Source organism: Accipiter gentilis, chromosome 31 (genome assembly GCF_929443795.1).
Source record: "Accipiter gentilis chromosome 31, bAccGen1.1, whole genome shotgun sequence".
NCBI classification, from domain to species: Eukaryota; Metazoa; Chordata; class Aves; order Accipitriformes; family Accipitridae; genus Astur; species Astur gentilis.
In genome coordinates this window covers 11193199-11215737 of record NC_064910.1, presented here as the reverse complement: position 1 = coordinate 11215737, position 22539 = coordinate 11193199, and the positions used below count along the sequence as shown (strand labels likewise).

The following is a 22539-nucleotide window of genomic DNA, read 5'->3' as shown; positions in this document are numbered from 1 at the left end:
AGTGTTCAATGTACATAAGGATGTCTAGATGCTACAGAAAGAATTGCCTTAAAAATGCAGATCAAGCTTAAGAAGGAGGCTACAGCTGCAGCTGGAAAGAGGGGAAACCCCCTTTCCTCAGCCTGAAAGGGGCCACAAAAGAGCAGCCCCTTTGCTGCCAGATGGGTACTCATGAGATTCTGAACTCCCATTCACCCACCTCAACTACAGCTGTCCTCAGAGCTGGAAAACCCAAGCTGGAATTACCTGGTCTGCACTAACAACATCAACATCAATATCTTCAGTCGTGTCTTCTGCTTGACCCTTCTTTGAGACATCTTCTGTCTTAATCTCATCTTTGCTGGGGAAAAAAAAAAAAAGCTAAGTCTTGAGAAACTTTATAAGAGAGGTTGCACATTGCACAAGTGTGCTTAAGGTAGAGTAGTTCACATATTAAGATCTGCTGCTGAGATATCCACGTAAGGTAGCCCAAAGTTTCTGGCCCAGTATTTCCCAGGTATGAAATAGGTTATGCTGCGAGGAATTTCCAGTAAAGCAGTTCAGAAACAAAACACTCATTTAAACAGGGGCTACCTTCATGTTTAAAAATTTTTTGTTCTATTTCACTCGTATTCACCAGGTCCATTCAACAAGTGTCCCAAAACCTGGAAAAGCATGCGTCTTTCTGGGATTTGTGTTTCATCTTTTAACCTGCCAATATGGGAAACAGCACTTAACACGTCAATAAATGAACTGTATTAAAGGAAAATATCCCAACTGAGCACTTTGAGTACCTTACAGAGCTCAAAAGTAGACTCAGGACTCTATTTCTGCAACAACTCTCTTACATCCATGTTCTGTGGGGTTTACACTCAGGCATGTGTGCATGCTGCACACAGACATGCACGTCTCTAAAAGAAAGTCACCAGTTACACAGTAGTTAAAAGCAGATCTGCAGAGACAAGAATCCTCTTTCACTTCCAGAGATGCAGAAAACACTCATTGTTCAGCTGCAGCAAACAGGCAGGGACTAACCAACACCACAGCCCTCTTATCAGGACCAGAGACAAGAGAAGTAGGACAGGGAACCTTCCTCCTTCCTTGTCTTTTTCTCTGCACACTCAATATTAGTCCAAGAAGGCACAGAAGCCCTGTCACAGTGGGGGACAATCAGGCTAAAGCAGCAAATATAGAAATTGGACTGAGTTAACAAAAAAACCCAACCTGTCCTTGGGACACAGCCCATAAGAAAGACAGGTGGGGGACACACCTTTTTGCCCACAGAAGTATTACAAAAAACAGAAGCAGAGATGGATAAAGACCTCAACTGTCAATTACCAGGACAAGTGAAGGAGCTTGTAAGACGTAAAACTCTCACCAGTATCTTCTTTGCAGCCCTCCTGGACAAAGGAATGGCAAATGTTCCTGCAAGTGCACCTCTCGAGATTTCAGCCTCTTTCTTCTTTTCGCTGCAGAGGCAAGCTGGGAAGAGCATTGCAGGTCTGGAGCTTTGCCTTCTGCTTCAGTCTGGCTGGTTACAGGCAAAGACCCTGTAACAGACAGCAAACAGACTCGTTCTTCAGCCTCACACCCAGAGGTCTTGAGATGGACGTTTCCAACATGTCCCCCACAGCAGTGAAGCAATGGGGCCAAGCTCAGAGGGATATTTGGAGCAAAACATTCATTTATTGAGGGAGCAAGCTAAACGCCACATAAAAGAAAATCCATTCCATTTGCCCACTGGTCATTTTTGCAATCTAGATTTATGATCTTGGCCCCAGTCCATAAGTGCTATCAGTACTGCTGAGTCTATATAACCTTCAAGAAAAGAGGGCCTTTGGGACACAAATGAACAAGGATTCTGATGGCAAGTCACTGAAAAGAAAATTTCTGAGAAAGGATGAGAAAGAAACTAAAGGACGCTCTAGAAAAATTCCCTTTCCTCCACACACAACTGCCCATGTTCATAGCACTTAGTATTTTTACTGGCTATTGTTTTCATAACTGCTTTACTACATTTATCTAAGTCCCACCATATCTGTGCAGTGAATACCTCATTATGGGTTGGAAGTCCATGACAGCTGCTAAAGCCTAGATGCAGCCCACCTGACTATAACTCTAAGTCAGGAGTATAATCTTACAGCTTCCTAGAAATTCAACAGAGAGAAAGACCCCAGAATATGATTTGGCCCAGATCACCTGAGTCAACTCCTGGAAATATGCCTCCTGTCCCAAATACCTACAGGGCCTAAAGCAACAATGCCCTTAACTTAACAACTGAAAGCAATGACCCAAGCCTCAATGGCACAGACAAATGCCAGACCTCAGTACAGAGCAGAATTCAAGATTATCTGAATTCAGCTCCTCAAAGTCTCCAGACCAACCTGACTGCTACTGAGTGAGGAAGAGACCTTTAAAAACAACAAAGCTGAAGGCAAAAACCACAGTTCAAACTGGAAAGTCTGCAACATCCAACACACTGTGGTACTGCTAATGCAAAGCATGAAGTGCATTTGAGCTGGGACAAAGCAAACACGGCTGATCCAGAACAGGTAAGTTTTCATACCATTAGACAATTTCCTTTTAAAAGAAGGCATCTTAGATGTGCCCACGGGGGACAACTCTCCTGAACTGCCGAGGACAGAGCTCTCCTCATCTTCATTTGCCAATAAAGAGTTTCTGTACCAAATCAATGGCTGCCATTCGTCTCCTCTGCAAGGCAGTGGTTCTGCTATATACCTCTGTAAATAAGCGTACCTGGAGAAAACCAAAAGCAAGAGTAAGAAAACTCAGTATCTTTCCCCTCAATATCTAGGGAAGGTATTGCTAGAAAGGCATTTTCCCTTTACACACCAAAGGTGCAGACAGAACTGTTGAAGAAAAAGAAAGGACATCCCTTTTCTCTGAAATATCTGAATATTTAAAATGCAAATGCCTTCAAAGCTAAGAGTGCTTGAATTTTAGCATTAGAAACAACACAGGAATTACAGGATTACATCAGTCTCTAGAAAGAATTTCCTTCTCCTGGAGGCCCTTTTCTGCCTCGTGGACTGCAACAAAGGAGATCCCCAGCGAGAGATGCTCCTTGTGATTCAATAGTACAGCAGGTCAGGAAACAGGATATTTACACCATAAGTGCCTGTTTTGTCAAAATTAAAAACGAGAACAACCAACAAAACCACTTTTCTCTAATATGATCTCAAACTCAATCCAATTATCTCAGGCTCCCAATAAAATTTCAAGTGTCTGCAAGAAGCAGTTAACAGCTCTGCAGTCGTGACAACACACAGGATGTGGGAAACACTGGTTCAAATCCCTGTTCTGTCCGATTCGATCCAGAGACTTGACACTGGGCCTGCCTGAATCCCAGGTGAAGCCATCACCTTTTCTGGAGCAGAGAGATCTCCTTCAAACATTCTTTCTGAAAAACAGGACCTTCTTGACGAAGTCTTTCTGACCCATTCCTACTTCATAACAGTAAGACCAGAGAACCAAAGTCTGACTCAGGATTAGAAACTGGATATTCACTACATTTCAGCTACAGCTCATCACTTCAAAATCAAGCCCAGTGTTGTTAAAACAGACCTCACCTTAGTAAATACCAAAAGTGACAGTTTTAACGCCAGCCTGTACAGTATATTATTCTTCCTTTGATTAGGAGTGTGGCCTGGAAAATATCAGACATTTCATTCACTTTGCAAAACAAGAAAACCAGTGCTGGGAGGAGGTTAGGGTAAGCACCGACTCCGAAACAATTAAGAGTCCTGGACTCTGGGGGCCCCAGGGATCAAGAAAGCCTGGTAATGGAATTTGTTGGTTTCAAACAAGCATGTATTGTAACTACTGTTTTAGGGTCTAATCCAACTGCTATCAATGTCAATGGAAAGACTCCTACTGATTGAGGAATCAGGCCCTTCGTACGGCTTGTTATTCAATAATTCATTTCTTGTGTGCATTTTGTGGCACAGAGCAATTGACAAGTCAGGTATTTTACTGCTACAGCCTGGGCAATTACAGGGGAGGAGGTTAAAATCCATATACTTTGATGGTGTTGAAATACACTCCTTTCTAACAAATGCCCATATTCTGTATCTCATCTGTTACAGGTACATTCACATATGTTAACATACAGATCTGGACATCAATCCTATGATTAATAATAAAAATGAAAATAACCAGATGTTTATTTCTGAAAGTTCATGTTGACCTAAAACATTCCATCCCGTAATTTATGATGGAGCTAAACCTAAATATTTCTAAGAGGAAATATAATCTCCAGCCCCTGCAAGGCATTTTAGGCCTCCCAGAATAGAAACTGTTACTCTAGAAACAGTCTGAATGTAGTTGTGGATAAAATTGCAATTTCCCCCCTTGTGAATTTTATTATTTCCCATTTGTTCCCAGCAGCAGTAGGAAGGTCCAAAGCAGTAACAACTGATGTCAAAGTGCGTTCCCTGCTAGATTCTGTATTTCCCACAAGAGTTTTCAATGAATGAACCTACCTGAATGTATCTAATACATTCAGGAATATACTTCTGGTATATAACCTCTGATCAAGAAGTTAAATATAGCCCTATGAAAAAAATTATCAGGATTCAGATTTAAATCTGCCCACATGAATGATGAAATATTTTCCTCCTGTTTAATTAAAAATTACTCCTTGGAGGTAAATGAAATGACAAATTTTTTTCAAGGACAGATTAACAGAAATCTACTTACTACACAACTGTCACCACACAGATGATAACAGCTCTTTAAAATCCAGACAACATGGACAGAGTTGTAAAGAAACTGTACGAAACGGAGGCTGAAGCACGTCCCCTCTGAGGACAGGCTGAGAGAGGTGAGGTTGTTCAGCCTGGAGAAGAGACGGCTCCGGGGAGACCTTATTGTGGCTTTTCAGTACTTAAAGGGGGCCTACAAGAAAGCTGGAAAGGGACGTTTTACAAGGGCATGTAGTGGTAGGACAAGGGGTAATGGTTTTAAACTGAAAAAGGTAGATTTAGATTAGATGTAAGGAAGAAATTCTTCCCTGTGAGGGTGATGAGGCACTGGAGCAGGTTGCCCAGAGAGGCTGTGGCTGCCCCATCCCTGGCAGTGTTCAAGGCCAGGCTGGATGGGGCTTGGAGCAACCTGGTCTGGTGGAAGGTGTCCCTGCCCATGGCAGGGGGCTTGGAACTAGGTCATCTTTAGGGTCCCTTCCAACTCAAACCATTCTGTGTTTCTATGGTTCTACAAAAACCAATTCTAGTTGTAGATCTCAAAGATTCTCCCCCAGAAAAATGCGAGAATAGAAAGGGAAGTTATCACTACCCATAGATTATCCACTTTAGATTTACCAGGGGTTGTAATCAGTATATGTCAAATATTCTTCTGTATTTTGCATTTGGGGTTTGAATTAATATTTTAAAATACATTGTCTGGGTAGCTGGCAATCGCTAATAAATTGTGTTTGTCAGGTAAAGTAACAGGAAAGTAGATATTTTACCACTCTTGACCCTTGCTATGTAAAAAATGATTGATGATCCCCATGGAAGTTAATTTCCAATTTAAGACAAAGCGACACAGGAGCAAACAAGTTACACAAGGCTCAGCAAGATGTGATGGTTAGGTTTTTTTCCATTTCTGCTGACTTTTTCTCCAAAGTGGAACTTTTCTTGTCAGGTACTAGACTGATTTGCTCAGAAATTCAAAAAAGGCAGGTGTATCTTAATGTTTCATCTTACATTCCCATGTCTTTGAATATACTCTCAGGAAAAGGGAAATACCTTTTACGTATTTTGCAATAGTTTTTACAGTATCTGTAAATAGAAGACTGAAGTGCAGAGATTCACATCCAAAATAAGCAGCGCTGACTAGGGAAGTAATAAAATAAGGTCAAATAAAAGGAAGAACATTACTTCCTTCTCAAAAACGACTGGAGTTGAGGCAGGTGAAGAACGGAATAAGAGACATAATTATACGTTTCTTTGTTCAGATGGATAAGGCCCCATGATGCCAAAATAAGGCTATCATTCTTATATTATTAAATGTAAATATTTAAACCACTGTAAAATACAGGCCCAAATGGATCAGGGCATCCCCTGTAAATAGTAAATTCTTGAATTTCAATATCCACATTATTAATAGTGTCATGTATATTTCTATTCCAAATATATTCCATGGAACTCACATAATTGAGTCCTGAAGCTGCAGAATTAGATTTGTTACAAAATAATGATCTGGGGACTACCTCTTCCTCAATCTTTTCTGCTTACACTTATGTTCAGAAAAGGATTCCTGCCACTCCACTAGCCAGTCACGTTGCAAATCTCTTCCACCAAATTAACATTGTCTTTCCTTGAGAAGAATTGCCATATGTGGCCGCAACTATGTCTAAAAAAGATCTAGAATGCATACTGCACATATAATTGGAAATAACTGCTACTACAAAATTCAAGAGTGTCTCTCAAACTAGCAGCCTTAGGGGCAGATTGGTTTCAAAGGTTCCCTGCAAAGCCCTTGAGCAACTTCTGCAAACTGAAGGTCAAGTGTCCCATGTACAGGGATACACAAAACACAAACTGTGTATGACAGTGTACAAGAACTTAACTTACACTAGTCTTTTGTCTGGCTTTAGCAGCTTGCTGGAAAATTCACTGATGATTAACAGAAAGCTCAAGTTAGGAGGCAAGCATTTTCCACCTACTCCAGTAGCTCCTTGAAAAGCAAATTCAATCCCTTCCCTATTGGAAGAAAAGAAAAAGAAAAAAAAAAGAGCAGAGTAATAAAACAGACAACTAACAAAAGCAACGACCACGGACAAAGTGATGTTATGTGACACATACTTGTGTATCATGGCTACAGATTCTCTAGATTTCACTTGGTCCCAGCCAAACGTTAGTGAAAAGCGACGAGCAAGTTCCTTCATATTTGTGAAGGAAGCAGAGTAGAAGTCCACACTGCTACTGTTGTCTTGGCTTTCTGCATGTGTCTGAAACAGCTGCAAAAGAAGTCTTATATAAGCAACGATATGTAATCCTACAGGCAAACAAAGCACCAGGAGGACACAGAGACGTGCACAGCAAGCAACATTTAGCTTACACAGACAGAAGCCTTACAAATGAGCAGGTAAGTCACGTGCTTCAGAAGCACACAACTGGAAAACAACAAGGAACTGATACAAAGGACACTGTTGTGCTTAATAGACAGGCACAAATCAAAAAAAAAAAAAAAAAATTATGTGCATAAATAGAAAACTAATTCCTGAAAATGACGGCTCCACTGACCCCATCTCCTGTTGGGACTTCTGAATCAAGCCCCAGAGGCTAATTCACCTGAGAGGCTTTCAGAATATCAGAATGCAGATATAAAGCAGCAAGTTTGACAGTAGCATAGTCCAATTTCTGAGAGTGAGACTGGGTCAAGAGCACATCTCGAGCCCAGTCAACTCTGTTTGGGTTTTTTTTTTCCTAACAGAACATGGAGGTAGCTTGTTCTCTTCAACCTGTTAACTTTCAAGGTCAACCAAAGGCCAAAAAGGGCCTGTTGTCTATGCGATACCTAAACACAAAGTCCTGACTATGTCAGCAGAATATATGTAGCCAAATGCTCCTTAGCCTCATCTAAGCTCAGATTTCAGGGGCTAGTTCACAGATCTAAGCCCCTGGCAATGTGTGTGAAATAAGAAAAGCTCATGTATCAGTACCCCCTGGGAGGAGCCTGTTCTGTGGCTTACAGCACGACTCCAAGCTAGAAGCAGCTCTGGTCATGGGCAGAGCTGGCACAAGCAGCTGCTAAAATAGCTAACTGGCCTCATCAATCAGCAGCTGCAAGCCCCAGCAACTGAGACCCTTCAGAAGAGCTGTGACCCACTTTCTTCTAGAAAAAAATACTGAAAATACTGGGGATAAGAGCTGGCCAGCCACAGACACATCTGTGGTTCCTCAAATTCAATAGGAATGGAGGTAGTCTGTAAAACACAGAATATCCTTAACCTTTGTTAAGGTTAAGAGACACCTACCATGTCCCAGGAAACACTCCATAATCTCATGCCAGTCCTAACTCACTACGCATTTGAAGGTTAAAAACAAGAAGAAAAAAAAAAATGTGCACAAAATTACATTTTAAAACAGGTGGAATGATTTGAAAGGAGTATTAATTATGACATCCAAAACCAACACACACATAGGAAGTACAGGCAAGGAAACGATTTCTTCCACTAGGTTTTTTAATGAATTTGAATAATTACGACAAGGTAGGTAAAAAACTCCAATATGATTACAGCTGTCATAAGAGCCCCTAGCCTCTTGCTTTAATCTTAATCTTACCTGCTGCAGACAGAGAATCAGTGTCTTGGTACTCTGAATTTTGTTATTGTGCCTCGTCTTGCTTAGCGTTTCTTTAATGATGTCTCCAAAATCATTGTAGGTCTATTAACAGCAACAAAACAAATGAGAATTATCATTCCCCACTGGGAGTACACAAAACACATGACTGTTCATGTGACACAAGAAGTTCATAAAACACTCCCAATATCAGAACATTCAAGCTAAAATATGAAAACATATTTCATATGTAAAGCAATGGTATGCTCCTTTAAGAGCTGACTCAAGGAAACTGCCCATTCTGTGCTGTTCTTGGCTCTCCTGAAACCAACTGCAGAGTAGCTGAAGCTCTACCAGTTGTCTAAACACCAGGACTCATGTGAAATCTAGGCCATCTGCGTATGGACTCTGTTAGCTGTATGAAGTAAGCTGACAGCTTCAGTGTCAGAATCTCTATCCTTAAGACACTCTCTCAGACATAAACTGCTTCTCTGCAATGGCCTCTCTGGAGAAGCTGAGGAGCTGATGTTCAGACATATCCTCTATTCAATTTTCAGTTAATTTGTCTGCCATGAGGTACCTTTGCAGACCAAAGAAGAGAGATTGGTCCCACTCTTGCTTGAATTTATAGCCCTTTTGTGATTATACAAAGATTCTGAGCCATAAGACTATTAACCCCACATCTTTCACAAACGCTGGAGTCACTTTCAAAAACTAAAATGGACCGATAGGCAGAGAAACCTTATCTAAAGCATTACCTTCACATAATACTTATAGATCTCAGCAGCCGCAGACATCTCTACCACATTATACACTATTAACTTGCAATATGCTGCAAGAAGACGCCGCTTTTTGTGCAAGTCGTCAAGTTTGCAACTTTCATCCTTTCTGTCCTCCTCTTCTGTCAGGTCTAGGAAAACAAAAGCATTGAAGCTTTGTTCTGCTACTTTATTCAAGATATCTCAATTTTAATGACCAACTTTCATCGAAATAGCAGACTCAGCTGTTCAGTCAACACACTAAGCAACAGATGCTAGCGCTTATTCCTGCATATTCGGAAAATGCAGGTTTATTTCCATTTCAAAGCTTGCAGCTGATGACAATGAAAGTGAGTTTCCACATTTCCACAGTCCTCTACTCTGATCTTCATAGGGCTTTCACATCTCTACTAGTCAGAATCTCCCTGTACAACACTGCTCACAGCTACAGAACAGAACCAGAGTGCAAAATAAAAGGCACAAACACACCAAATGGAAGAGACCAGACAAATTGCAACTGCGTTTTTTTTTCCTAGAATAACACAGATGCTAGAAAACCAGCACATAACTCATCGGAAACCCTACAAAAGTTGCCATACACAGCCAACAAGAGAAGAGTTCATATGAAACTCTCCAAGTGGTTATCAACAAGAGTGAAAGAAAAAAGTCATTTCACATCATTAAGAACAAACTAAGTCTCTGGAACATGGGTTAATCACTAGCTGCACAATTTGTGGAAAACAGATACTCTTAAGAGTCTTCCAACACAGCTACGAAGGTGCTTGGGGACAGCTTCTTGCAGCAGGAGAGTTGAGGTATACTCTTTCTGGCTGCGAATGTAATCTATCAACTGCCAAAAGGCTTCAGTCTTTGACCTATAATTTTGATGTGGACTGTTTTTGCTTCTGGCACAACTGTGGGCCTGGAAACAAACATAAAGCAAGTGACTGATCAGAAGTATCTTCAAATTAGAGTTAAAACTAAAATGGAGCAGCTGCCAGCTGTGCACACAGACAAGGAAACCCATAGTATCACAAACACTCGTTCAGGAAGGAATCTGCAATGGGACGACAGGGATCCTTTGTGGGGAGGACTGGAAAATTGAAAGCATCATACAAAATGTGTTTGAAGCAGATCTCAGGCCATCTAGCCCAAACCAGGATCAATTTTATCAGTTTCAGATACATTACATATACAAGCTGAAACATAACCTGCTTCAAAAACTCCCATTACTAGGATACTACAACCTACTTGAGCAATCTTTTCTAGTGTATCTCTACCTTTACCAATAAGGATTCTCTTCTACTATTTCCCTGTTGCAATTTAGGTCCATCACTTCTTGCATGTACACTGTGACCTGAAGAAGCGTAGTGCCCAAAACTGAGAACTCCATCTGAACAGCTGAAGAAAAGAGTTTAACACAGTAATCTAGAACAAAGCTTGGTTTTTCAAAGCATGACACTTGAACTTGGCCTCAAAACCACAATGAGCTAACAATCTAGTTTCGAAACACTCCCCAAAGAAACCAGCCTTCACAATAACAGCCTCAATATGGCATCTGAATGTGCTTGAAAAAGGCAACAGAGCAATAACCACTATTTCCCACTAAATCTGCCCTGCACCCCCCAAATGAAAATCCACTAGTCCTTTACTCTGATGGCTTAGAAATATCTGTGCATTGACAGAGTCACACTGTAACACTTCAAGGCCTTCCTCTAACACCATCATCTGTACCACCAAAGTCAGTCTACTAAATATTTTTACATTCTCATACATCCCTGCATTACATAAGCCCTTTTCATCCTACAGGTAAATTGGCAGCTATTTCCTGTGGTTGATCCACAGTGGCTAACAGATCAGTGAATAACAGGTCAGCTGCTTTGTTTGTAAAGGGGCCCAAGCAAAAGAAAAAAAAAAAACCACCACCACACACCACACACCCCCCCCCCCCAAACAACAACAAAAATTACAGCCCCTTTTCCTGATACGTTCAGTGCAGATGACATATGACAACAAAAGTGGTAGATTGTTTCTCCGGTGATGAAGATCTCTAACCTTTGCTTTCCTCTTCTTCCTCCGTGAAAACATGTTTCTGGATGAACAAAAGCAGTTTTTCCTGAAGTGATGTGCTAGGAAGATAATCTAGAAGTCCGACTGCTTCTTTGTTATTATTTGAATCCTGATGACTCAAAATCAGCAACCAGTCACAGAGTAGCATGAAGGCCTGTATACAGCAAACAAAGCCAAAGAAGGATTTAGACACCATGTTACTTTTCACGCCAACTCCACTTTGCATCTCCATCAAACACTACAAATCACAATCTAGCTTCTATCCCACTTCTTCCTTGCAAGCTAAAGATTTCTGTTTGCCCCAACATGTGGTAAAATGCCACAGCTAAGCCCTTCCAGAACTTGTACCTCAGGATAAAGGATATACAAGTATCATGCATTAACACCACCTAAAGATTTTCAAACTTCCATGGGAAGGATGAAGAGCTCTATTGTGCTAGAATATCTCTCTTTTAACACATTAATGACTGGACAATTTCTCCAATTCTTTTATTTTTTTAAGTAATATTCATAGCAAGGCATTAATAAAGCAATGAGCAACCAGTACACTGATCAGTCTAATCAGAAAACACAATGATTATCAGCTGGCAAATTGAGTCATTCAGATTCAGGCCTTGATTCTGCAGAGGGACCCATGCAGACATATATCTATGCTTGATTAAAGGACTAACTTTTGTAGAATTTTAACTAACATAACTTTAATTTTCCTTTAAAATAAATAGCTGAAGATTTTTTTAAAGAGTTATTTCTGAAAAAAAATAGCAAAAATCAATAGAAGGAAATACTATTATGAAAAGAAAGGCAAGCATATAAAAGGAGGACTTAGCATGAATGCCAGTTAAGTGATAGAGAAACACAAACCTTTTCTCTTACATCTTTTTCCTTATGGTGGAGGAAGCACATGCAAATCTGACTGAAACATCTCAGCTCTCTTCTTAGTGCGAAAAGTGTCTCCTAAAAATGTATTTAGGAAAAGTGACAGGACAAATATGTTAGGGACTATGATTCAATAGAGAATTACAGAACAAACAACTGTTGTATCTTTCTTCCACTGATACTATTCATTTACGATAGCACAGCTGATAACATTATGAAAGAAGCAGACATCTCAGTAGCAACAGCTTACTAGCTATGAACAACTTTAAAACTATGTCTTGTTTTCAGGCACAATATTTGGGATCGAAGGATCAATCCATAAAAATATATACTCTGTGCCCCCCCGCTGGTGCAGAAATATGACAAGTACGGTAGGACATGTGCATCTGTCATACTTGCTGAGGCTAGTGGTATTCAGCAAGTCACAAACTCTTTGTTTCTCCATCTGTAGGATGGGCAGCTCTAATAGCATGTATTCCCTTATTCACTTCAGCTTATACTTATAAAGCAGTGATAATGATTTCCACTTTAGAGATGGAAGTCAAGTCATAAAAACTCTGGTCCATCCCACCTAATTTTCAATGTGAATTGCCTTCTGGAGTTGCTCTTCTCTCTCCCCCTGTTGAGTACAGAAGGAACACAGTTTAACTAGGCTGCTAACTTTGGCACTCAGAAACTTAGACACGTCTATTAGTTAAGATGAATCCAGCAAGAGAGACTATTTGATTTGCCTACGGCCACATAAAAGACTTTCTGATCCTTCAGCAGGTCCCAGCTGTTGCACTGCACTAAGCTTTGAGCAGTCAATAGAAGAGAAGTGCCCTTACAGCAGGACTGGATTTCATCCTGTGCAACTCTATCTTGGTAAGAAAGGGGATCCATCCCAGGGCATGCTGAGAAGGAGCAGATGAGGAGGCAAAACATTGCTTTAACACTATTGGGGGAGGAGGGGGGGAAGAAACAATCCTATAGCTGCTGTCCAGGAAATGTTCTTTTTTGCTCTTGGAACTTCTCTCTCTGCCAACATCTAGATTTGGCCCTGCAGAGTGGGCCGTAACATTGTGCTTCCAATCAAAATCTGCTGCCATATGAAAGGCCAAATTGAAAAATGTGCTGTCCCATTATCAGTCAAGTTAACTGTCTGGACTGAAAGGCAGAACATACTAGAGCAGAGAGAGATGTGGACATCCACACAGGAATGGAACGGGACAAGAATAGATAGTGAATCAGTCAACAAACGGGTAACCTCCCTGCTAGCGTTTCTCACACAAAACAAATGTCCGTGTCAGTGTCCTGTTCTGTACACACACAGGAGTACCGGGGGAAGGGGACAGAATGACAGAAGGAGCAGCCCTCAGTGTAGTCAGAAATCACCATAAAGAGGAGCCACACAGGTATACATTCACATGTGAACCAAAGCATAAAAACATTTTCCTCTGGTGTCTTGAACGAGACTGTCTTCCAAAATACCTGCCAGAGCTTGGCACTTTAAAAAAACAATTAAGGAAGTAAATAGCTGATAAGAAAATTACCACTTTCCTCAAACTTTCTGCCAGAAATATACAAGTAAAACAAGAAAATAAAAATGAAACAAAGCAACAGGGCTTCCTGGAGTTTTCCTTGTTGCCTAATACAAGAAAACAACAAACTGTTTGGCAGTGGAACAAGTTCCTTATCTCCATCAAGCCACAGGAATTCAATGCACATGCTTTGCAGTAAAAATAGAGGTGAACCATTGTTCACTTATTCTCTTGCAGACTGAAAAAGCATAAACACTTCTTAAAAGAGGGCAAGACAGACAGAAAATGCCTCAACTCAATTTGGTTTCCTCAAGAAAACACAAAAATTAACTTCTTAGAAAGCTTAGGTTTTTCTGGCAATTTGAGAGCAGAAAAGCAACTTAAACTTCTAGAAGCACAACTCTGGGTTTCAAAATTACGTGGAGTGGCCAACCTTGGGAGAATTTTCCGAAACCGCAGTTAGTTGCCACAGGAGAGAAAAATACATGCACTGGAGAGCTGGCAGGATCATCTGCAAATAAAAACACATGTCCTTTATTTATATGAAAGGCTCAAAAGCAAAAAGCTTAGGACTAAGCAAAGCATCCAGCCCTGACATTCTGAATGCTGCTTACAGGACCATTTCTGCACTATAAAGTATTTAGACCCCCAAAATAAACTTAATAGGTTTACATACAAGCAAACATTGCCTCCTTCATTACTAAGGTGCTGCTTCTGCAGAACTCTGACATCTTGACAAGCTCAGTGGAAAGTAACCATGTACTAAAAAGGGTGTTCACAGAAGCTAACTATAGCTTAGCTTCTCAGGATTTCTCTGCAGTCTTTGATGAAAGGCAGACTCCTCCAGAGGGAAATTCAGAGCAGCAGCCAAACCTTGGTGCTCCAATGCTCCAACTGAAGGAGTCCACCTCTACCCACTGGCTGCCAGCTCTCTCTACTCAACTAAATTTCACTCCTTCCCAAATAACCTCAAGTTCTTTCCTGAAAACAGAGGCTGATTAATATTCATGACTGCTCAAGTACTTCACCTTGTAATCCCAGGATATACACCTCTACCTTGGCACAGCCAGTGTTTGAGCTGAGGCAACCAGACAATCAAAGGCTGCAGTTGAGACAACTGGCAAGTACAAACCATCTTCACCAAGAGTCAATCTGCAAGCAACAATTTCAAAGTATTCCAATTTCTGGTTACATGCAATCTGTAAGGCAGTCCTCACAGTCCCAACAATTTCGTATGTACTAAGGGCAAGACTGTGCAATGGGACGTACTGAGCATGACAAAGGACCAATCCACATGTCAGATGCTTATCATAGTTTTGGACAATCTCCAAAATAAATGAGTCTGTGGCATGAATTTACCAATTCCAGTAACATTATACCAAAGACAGACTCAGTTTCCCAGATTGAGAAATGGAAACAGTATCTTCCTGTCTCACAGAACACTGATCTATAAGATTATTTAATAACTTCTAATTTTCCTGCTTTCAACAAGAAAAACCTCTTTCAGTGTTAAATATTAACAACTCACCAGAACAGGCAAACTCCCATGTTCCATTTCAAACACCAACAACCTTAAAGTCTTGTCATACAGATTCCACTTGGTGAGATCATGGGCACTGCAAGTGAAAAAGAAACAATAATTATACACTAAGCAAGAAATGAAATCTCACCTGACCAAACAGATTAAAATGTATCCTATTTTTGCCTTCATCTGATGTACAGCAATAACAGGAAACAACTAATTATTAATTATAAGGGAGGGAAATGAAATCAAGTTTTTCATGATCTAATGCTGCTACCTTTAGTCCATAGCTTTACAGTCTGCATTCTTATAATGAAACTGTAGTGTCTTGAGGAGAGGAAAAAGAAGCTTAAGCTCTGTACTTTTTCCTGTACTCTATCCACATTCTCTAAGTGCCCAAAAAAGTCTAAAGAACAATTTCCCCACGCCGCTTTAAAAGGCTATTTCTAATACTCTTGAGTGTTCACAACTCAACGTTAGACTTCTCTTTGCAAAAAACAGAGCAGCCCCAGCACACAGGGTAGGTAAAAGACACATTGAGAAGGCGGCCCAATTCCCCTACCCTCTACTATATTGCATGATAATTTACTTGGTGAACAATCCTTGGAGAACCAAGCTTTTGACAAATCCATCTTTTAACAGAAGAAGATCAAATAAACTAAAACAAACAAAGCTGATTACATACACTGGGGAAAAAAGACTGTATTCACTATACCCTCTTCAGACTGACCACCAGTGTTGAAAGTAAAGCAGTGCAAAAGCATCCAGCTAGGAGGGAGGCACCACAGAGAGGATCCGTGTGTCCACTCTGACATCCCGACCCTGTAGCACACGCTTCCCAGCCACATTAGGGCTGATGCTCCAGACTCAGTAATGAGTCCAGAAAGAATGCCATATCCAAGAGTACAGTTCTGTTAAGAAGAAACTAAACCTTGCAGCACTTCTCATAGGGATCATTTTCATTCTCTTGTGAAAAATCTCATTAAACTTAACAAAAAAGAGCAATTCTGACTTTGCACCTGTCAGGTCGACACTTAAGTATATGGGAAAGTAAATTGTGTAAATAAACATCTCACTTATGAAAAGCTGCTACTCTTCTCAAAGCAGAGTGCATCTGGGAAATTTCTCCTGCATCCGTACAAAATCCTTCTTCCTAAATTATGAAAGTTTGGGAAAGAGAAAGGAATTAGCCAGTGTGGGGCAAGGCAACTGCCATGTTTTCTTCCCAACCAACCCACAAGCTTGAATTACTCTCCTCCAGCCCTCTCCAGTCCCTTCACCTTTAACCATGCTACTCATGTCTTCCTCTACAGTAAAAAGAAAACAACGCATTGACAGAAATTTTCTATAAGGAAATGTCCCTGTCACAGCACCCTCCCTAGACTACAGTATTGCTAACACAGAGTAAAAACTAGCAATTAGGCTAACACAGAAGTGCTAACCCTCAAACTCACATGGCCATTCACAGTCCCTCACACAGTTGTCAAGGATCTCTGGAAAGCTAGCTGTTCACATGGTGCTGACTCTCCTTGCTTCCAGCTGCCAGATCACATTCAAAGATAGCTAAAAATATATTAAATACTTTCCCATAGATGCAATTGCTGTAGTTTCCACAAGTATACTACGTGATTATGGGAGATGGTATATACAACCAGGAATTAGAAGGGAGGGGTTCCAGAAGAAAATCTCTTTATTTAGATATGGATCACACTATGAAGGAGTTGAAGAATCCCTGGTCTAGCACTTATCTTGTTTCTTGTAAGTACACATTCTCACACATTGACATAGATATCTATTTAAGACCAACCAAATAAATCCAATCTGAGGTTAGGGGATTTTTTGGCTTGACACATTTTACAATATCCCAGTGTCCAATAAAAACCTGCCAGTGTTAACTCTCATACCATGGCATGACACCTGTTCATGACGGCACAGTTGATCAGATCAGCTGCGGGCTTCTGTTGTTCAGTTCAGCCAGCAAGCTATTCATATCACCACCAGCTGTTTCTGCTTTTTAGAACTAATGAAAAACTTTGAGGGAGACTCTGCAGTCCTCCCTCAAGGGGAAAGTCATCATTTCAAAGATCCCAAAGCTACACAATCTGCATTACAGACTGCTGGGTTTGCGATTTTTTTCCCTAGTACTATCTTTACAGCCAAAGTGGCAGCACAAAGGATATCTTGTGTACAGTCAAATATGTGGAAGTACAGAACTATACCTTTTGGGAACAGTGTCATCACCTATAGATCCACAGCACTTACTAGCTAATCTTGCACATGGTATCTTTGGCACAGTAACGGAGCAACTACAGAGCTTACTTCCAGAATATTCAGAAGACATAAAATGCCCTATTGCTGGTGTGGACTACCTCGTTTATTATCTTCCCCACTCTATTCCTGCCAAAATACATCTGCTTCATTAAAATGTAAACAGTCAATCTTTTCAGAGGCACAAATCCACCTTTGAAAGCTCTGCTTCTCTTAAGCAGAAACAGCAGGCAAAGAATAGTTCCATATCCCCCTTAATTTTTTTGTCTTCTTTTTTTCATAGAGAAACAGTCTGTTTATCTCCACGATGAGTCACACTTACCTTTTGCCAGAAGCCATCTAGTAGCTGGTTAAGCTGTCCCATCAGCTCATCTATCAGTTGAGTTCGGGCACGATCTACCAGGCTATAGATGGCAATTTCTTCACTGCAGAGGATATAGTAAGTCCTGGAGGAAGCCTCAAGGACAGACATGTCAGAGTGTTTGGCCACAATGCCTTTTACCTCTCTCAGCAAAGCATCCAAATGCTGCAGGTGATAAAAGGCGTATTATAGGTAAATTGTACAGGAATCCACTTACGCTCTACATACATTTCACTAGGCCCATGTATCTCTACAGGTCATACAACCAACGTGAAATAAATGCCAGTCTAAGGAGCAGAGGGGCAGGATTAGAGGACACAACTTTTTCCTGGGTTTATAGCTCTTTTTCATTATTATTCTCTCTGGATCTTCCTAAAGAATGAAGCAAATGCTTTAATTCTACTTTAGCAATACATGTTCAGCACTACATAAAGATGAAGGTGGGGAATAAAAAAATGCCTTTCCAAAGGACAGGCATATCTCCAACAAAATGGAAGTTGTCTCCCTCAGCAGCAGAGGATGGAGAATGTTTCAGATCATGTCAGCAACTGGGGTCTTCATTCTTAGTGAGAGGAGGTAACTTCTGCTATTCTGCTGACTCTCTCTTCCAAAGTTTTGTGCTGAAATTAACCTAGGAGTGTTTGCCTAACATTACCTTCCTGTAAACATCCCTGCTTAAGAACACATTAAGCTATTTCAAGGATTTCATCTATCTGTTTCTGACCAGCCCTCTCCCATCAGCAGATATACTATCTCCATTCTTATCTTTCAGTTGCTATCATTCCCCAGCAGCTGGGAGTCAGTCTTCATGGAGAATGAAACCTGTTCTGCAGCAAACTCCTGGGAGACACCATTTTAGACACGTGGCATAACCCAGCCTGTCTCCACCCAACAATGAAAAACCCAGGGCTGGGCCTACCACACGAAACCACAAATCATTACCCACCAGGGCCAGTCACAGCATATCAAGAACTGACAAGCACTGAGACTTTTCTTTGGCAGCCCCAAAGTAAAGCCTGGATAAGACCACTTTCCTCAAGGTAAGAGATCCGTTCTTTGTATTTCAACAGTCTTCTACTTGTTCCAAGTCCCACTAAACTCTGTACATTGTCACATAAATTTAGTACGTTCCACATGAACCGACTAGCCCAATTGCTATTCACCTTCCTTAGATGTCCCATACGGTAAACGTCTAAATCATAATACTGAGGAATCTGCAGAAGATTTGCCACTTTTTGTGCATCTGTTGAATACTGCAGAGAAAAAAACAGGATATGAGTACACTGCAGGAATTTTAATGAAATATTTAACATGCATTCACAGAGCAGCTGTTAGTTACCTTTGCCAAAAGCTGAGGAAGCACCATAATAAAGTGCTCAGTAATTTTGGTACAATCTTCCAATTGTATTTTCTTCTCTTTTACTGACAGAATCTGCAGATAAAGCAGTTTGTTTCAATTACAAAATATCTTAGAATTGAGTGGAATTTTATATGTAACCCAAGGTGAACTCCTATGCCTTTGTCTAAAGCATATCAAGCTAAGACAAAGATACTTTTCCATGGAGACAACCAGATGCCTTTTTATTTTTTTGTTAACCTTAAATTAGATGCAAATGGCTGAACAGCTATATCTCATGGATAAAATGTTCACCATTTGTCAATAACATGCTTCAACTGGCTTTCCTCTAATCCTCACCTCCTTCAACATCCACTACTAATAAAATCTAGAGGTCAAAAGACACTGTGTAGTTTCATAAAAATAAGCCATTTCCTAAGATATACCTACCACTAGGAACATGCTGTCTGGCAAAGTACATAAGGCAAAGAGAATGTGATTACAGGACAATAAGTAAGACTTAAGATGCACTGACTTTTTTGGCTGCACCTCTGCCCACTGGAGGATGACCTTCAGCTGCTTCTCTAACCGTTGCGAGGATAATTTCAATGAGAGCACTTTCATGGGCATCACTCAGTGCTGTAAGTAAATCAGTCTCCTTTTAGCATTCACACAAAAGAAAAATGAAAATGCAGCAACAGCTAATGTAAAGCCTACTCATTCATCTAAGCAACTGTGGAAGGATGCTACAGAAAGAAAAATAAACACCTAGAGAGTGTTTGATTTAATTTGAAGAAAATTATTTTCTACATTTTTCCACATTTACTGAACACAAAAACAATTGCTTCTCTCCTGGCTAAACTTTTTAGGGCAGTTGGGCTCCCAAAAACACAGGCAGTTTTAATGGGGCCTACTGCCACTATGTCATTTAGGAGAAACCTGTTTCTTTGAGTACCAAAATGCTTTAACTCACTGGGTCTACAAACTTTGATTTCAATCACACAACCACCTCCAGTTCTACTATAGCTACTCATAGAATGGTTCAGGTTGGAAGGGACCTTAAACATTTATTTAAGTTCACTTTAAAATAATTCTCAAAAAAATAATCCTCTAGAGTGTTAGATGTCAATGAACTCAACACATCACTCCTTTTCAGGCATGAACAATAGCCTGACAATACTGCACTTCAATCAGTACTTTTAGATTCTTAAGTTTTGGACAAACAAACAAACAAAGTAAATGCCATGTAAGCATTATGGCTTAATTATGCAAGTATTCTTGCAAAGTTTCTAAACTAACATTACATAAATACAGAATATTGAATAAAAGAAATATGTTGATATAAATATCACATTGGCAGTGCTTTGAGTTGCACCTGCTCTGTGGCTCTTGGTGACCACAATTTGGGATCAAAGAGTACTGCAATATGGAATGATCCTAAACTAGCTGAAGGCAAAGTTCAAAAAACAGTATCAAGAGATTCATTCAGACAAAACTCAGCTCTTTGCTTACCCACCTTCTCCATCTTCTTCAGCATTTTTTAATAGAAGAGTGGTCATGCACTCCCAGTCCTTCAGGAATTTGCCTGCCCAGTCCCACAAGCTGTCTATGAGGTATGCAACATGTTTGTGTAGCTAGGGATTAAAAACACAAGCTTACAGAAGCAAGCACATCATTAAAAGAAATAGAGCTTTATATGTTCCTCTCCCTTTTTCCAATTACTAAGCTTTCTCATTCACACATACATGCACACATAGTATTCCAACGTATTTAATTTGAGGCTAATCAACATTCAAACACCATGTCTTTAATCTGATACAAAGCAGGAAAGTGGGGAAAAAAAGCAGGTAAAGCAGAAAAAAAAACTTTTCTCTTTTTATGATACCCTTCCTTTGTAATTTAAGTAATCTCTTTGAAACTAGCTTCTGTATTGCTTTTATATTGCTGACCATAGCAACTAAAAATCCAACCTTGGGACTAGAAACAAGTCAACATTTTAAGCAATGTTTGTGAAATTTTTTGCAGAAAGATTCAAAACTGCTGTGCCTGCCACACTTTGGCCACACATAGGTCTGCACCACTGCAAAAGCCAAATACTGAAGCATAGCACTTAAGTTGATAAAACTCTCAGTAAAACTAGGCAGTTTAGTCAGCATAGAGCCATGGTACAGCAACCCATATCTGCCTGCAGAAAGACACAGACACATACCAAAAAAATCTCACTCGGTGGCATTGGTCTTTCAGGTTGTTTTCAGAAGCTGCTTCAGCACTGATTCTCTCCGTTAGCATAGTTGTAAATTAGTTTTAATACAACAGAACAGAAATGTCTTCATTAAACACTCATCCTAGAGAGCGAAACCATTCCAAACACCAAACATTTCAGAGCTCACCACCAGAAATAGTTTTCAAAAGGAAGCCAATACTTGATTTAATATGCAACACTGGATTTAAAAGGCTTACTGCAGGGGCTATTCTCCTCACCTCACTCTCCAGGAAAAAACTTATTAATCTTTTCAACTGGTCAGTACTTGCCCCAAACTTCCCTCCTCCTTCAGGCTGAACTTCTTCATCTCCCTCATGACTAAGCAGCCTGCCAACAGAAAAGGAAGTCAGTCCAGTTATGCCACATTCTTCTTATACTCATTTGCCAATGTTACGCAAATTCTGTCAAGATCCCAAGGACTGTGTTTCTTCTAAATGTCTACTTACTTACTCCAAATCACATTAGACTTTTTTATGAGATGAAAAGAAAAGAGATTAGATTGTTTTCCATTATGAGAGATCTTCTATCCCCGTGGATGCAGAGACTATTTCTGACAGTTTCACAGGTACCCTGCCAGCTTTCTGGACAACAGATGCAGATTCCACAGTGTTGAACACATAATGAGGTAGGCATTTGCTCATGCTTGAAAAGGGGCTTGCTCTAGGCTGAATTTAAACCTCACCAACAGAGTGGAGATATTACTACCCAACCATTGTTCACATCGTGGTCCATCTCGGAACTGAAGCTTCTTAAAGAAAGCACAGTATCTTGTATTTATAAGAGGCAATTTACTCAACTTCACAAATACAGTGGAAAAACTGTTCTTCCTCTTCTATCTGAAGTATGAAGCACAATATGACGCTTCAGTTTCCATTTCCCTCTTTATCCAAAATAAGTGTGACTGTACTGCTCTCTAAAAGTGCTAATCCCAAGATAAATACAGGAAGGCCACCACTGCAGATTAATATAAGGCCCAAACGGCCTGGATTTAAGAGCATGACCACACCACTCAATGTCAGTAAAAACTTATACTTTCAGGAAGTGCTTCTGTTGGTATAATTTATGCCAGCTACGTAAGTAACCCAAGTTAAAAATGCAGACATTGAGGAGATTTCATGCAAACCACGAAGAAGCAGGGGGAAGCATAAGCATTTATACTAAAACTTTTAGCAGTATCACCAGGGAAAGGAGGGTGTCACATCTCTATCACGCCAGAATGAACATTTGTATACTGGCATAAGTGCCAGAGAAAACTGGGCAAACAAGAACAAGGACGAGGT

General features: G+C 40.3%; 1 protein-coding gene across 11 annotated transcripts in view; it reads right to left on the bottom strand.

The window, feature by feature from the left end:
- Positions 1 to 22539, bottom strand: part of LOC126052975 (cohesin subunit SA-2-like) — a 63242-nt gene that overhangs the window by 3484 nt on the left and 37219 nt on the right. For 4 of the 11 annotated variants that reach the window (XM_049834381.1, XM_049834376.1, XM_049834377.1 and 1 more), the window contains 18 exons: positions 21478 to 21586; positions 20513 to 20630; positions 19532 to 19635; positions 19000 to 19092; positions 18824 to 18913; positions 17622 to 17825; positions 16108 to 16184; positions 15038 to 15125; positions 13943 to 14020; positions 11975 to 12067; positions 11099 to 11267; positions 9044 to 9195; positions 8289 to 8390; positions 6807 to 6961; positions 6576 to 6704; positions 2546 to 2736; positions 1358 to 1529; positions 200 to 340 (listed from right to left, as the gene is read on the bottom strand). In XM_049834381.1, coding sequence (XP_049690338.1) covers positions 217 to 340; positions 1358 to 1529; positions 2546 to 2736; positions 6576 to 6704; positions 6807 to 6961; positions 8289 to 8390; positions 9044 to 9195; positions 11099 to 11267; positions 11975 to 12067; positions 13943 to 14020; positions 15038 to 15125; positions 16108 to 16184; positions 17622 to 17825; positions 18824 to 18913; positions 19000 to 19092; positions 19532 to 19635; positions 20513 to 20630; positions 21478 to 21586 — 2248 coding nt within the window. In that variant the 3' untranslated portion in view covers positions 200 to 216. Of the gene's footprint in view, positions 1 to 199; positions 343 to 1317; positions 1530 to 2545; positions 2737 to 6575; positions 6705 to 6806; positions 6962 to 8288; positions 8391 to 9043; positions 9196 to 11098; positions 11268 to 11974; positions 12068 to 13942; positions 14021 to 15037; positions 15126 to 16107; positions 16185 to 17621; positions 17826 to 18823; positions 18914 to 18999; positions 19093 to 19531; positions 19636 to 20512; positions 20631 to 21477; positions 21587 to 22539 lie in introns of those variants that run through there. The other 7 variants (XM_049834382.1, XM_049834383.1, XM_049834379.1 and 4 more) reach the window with 7 other exon arrangements.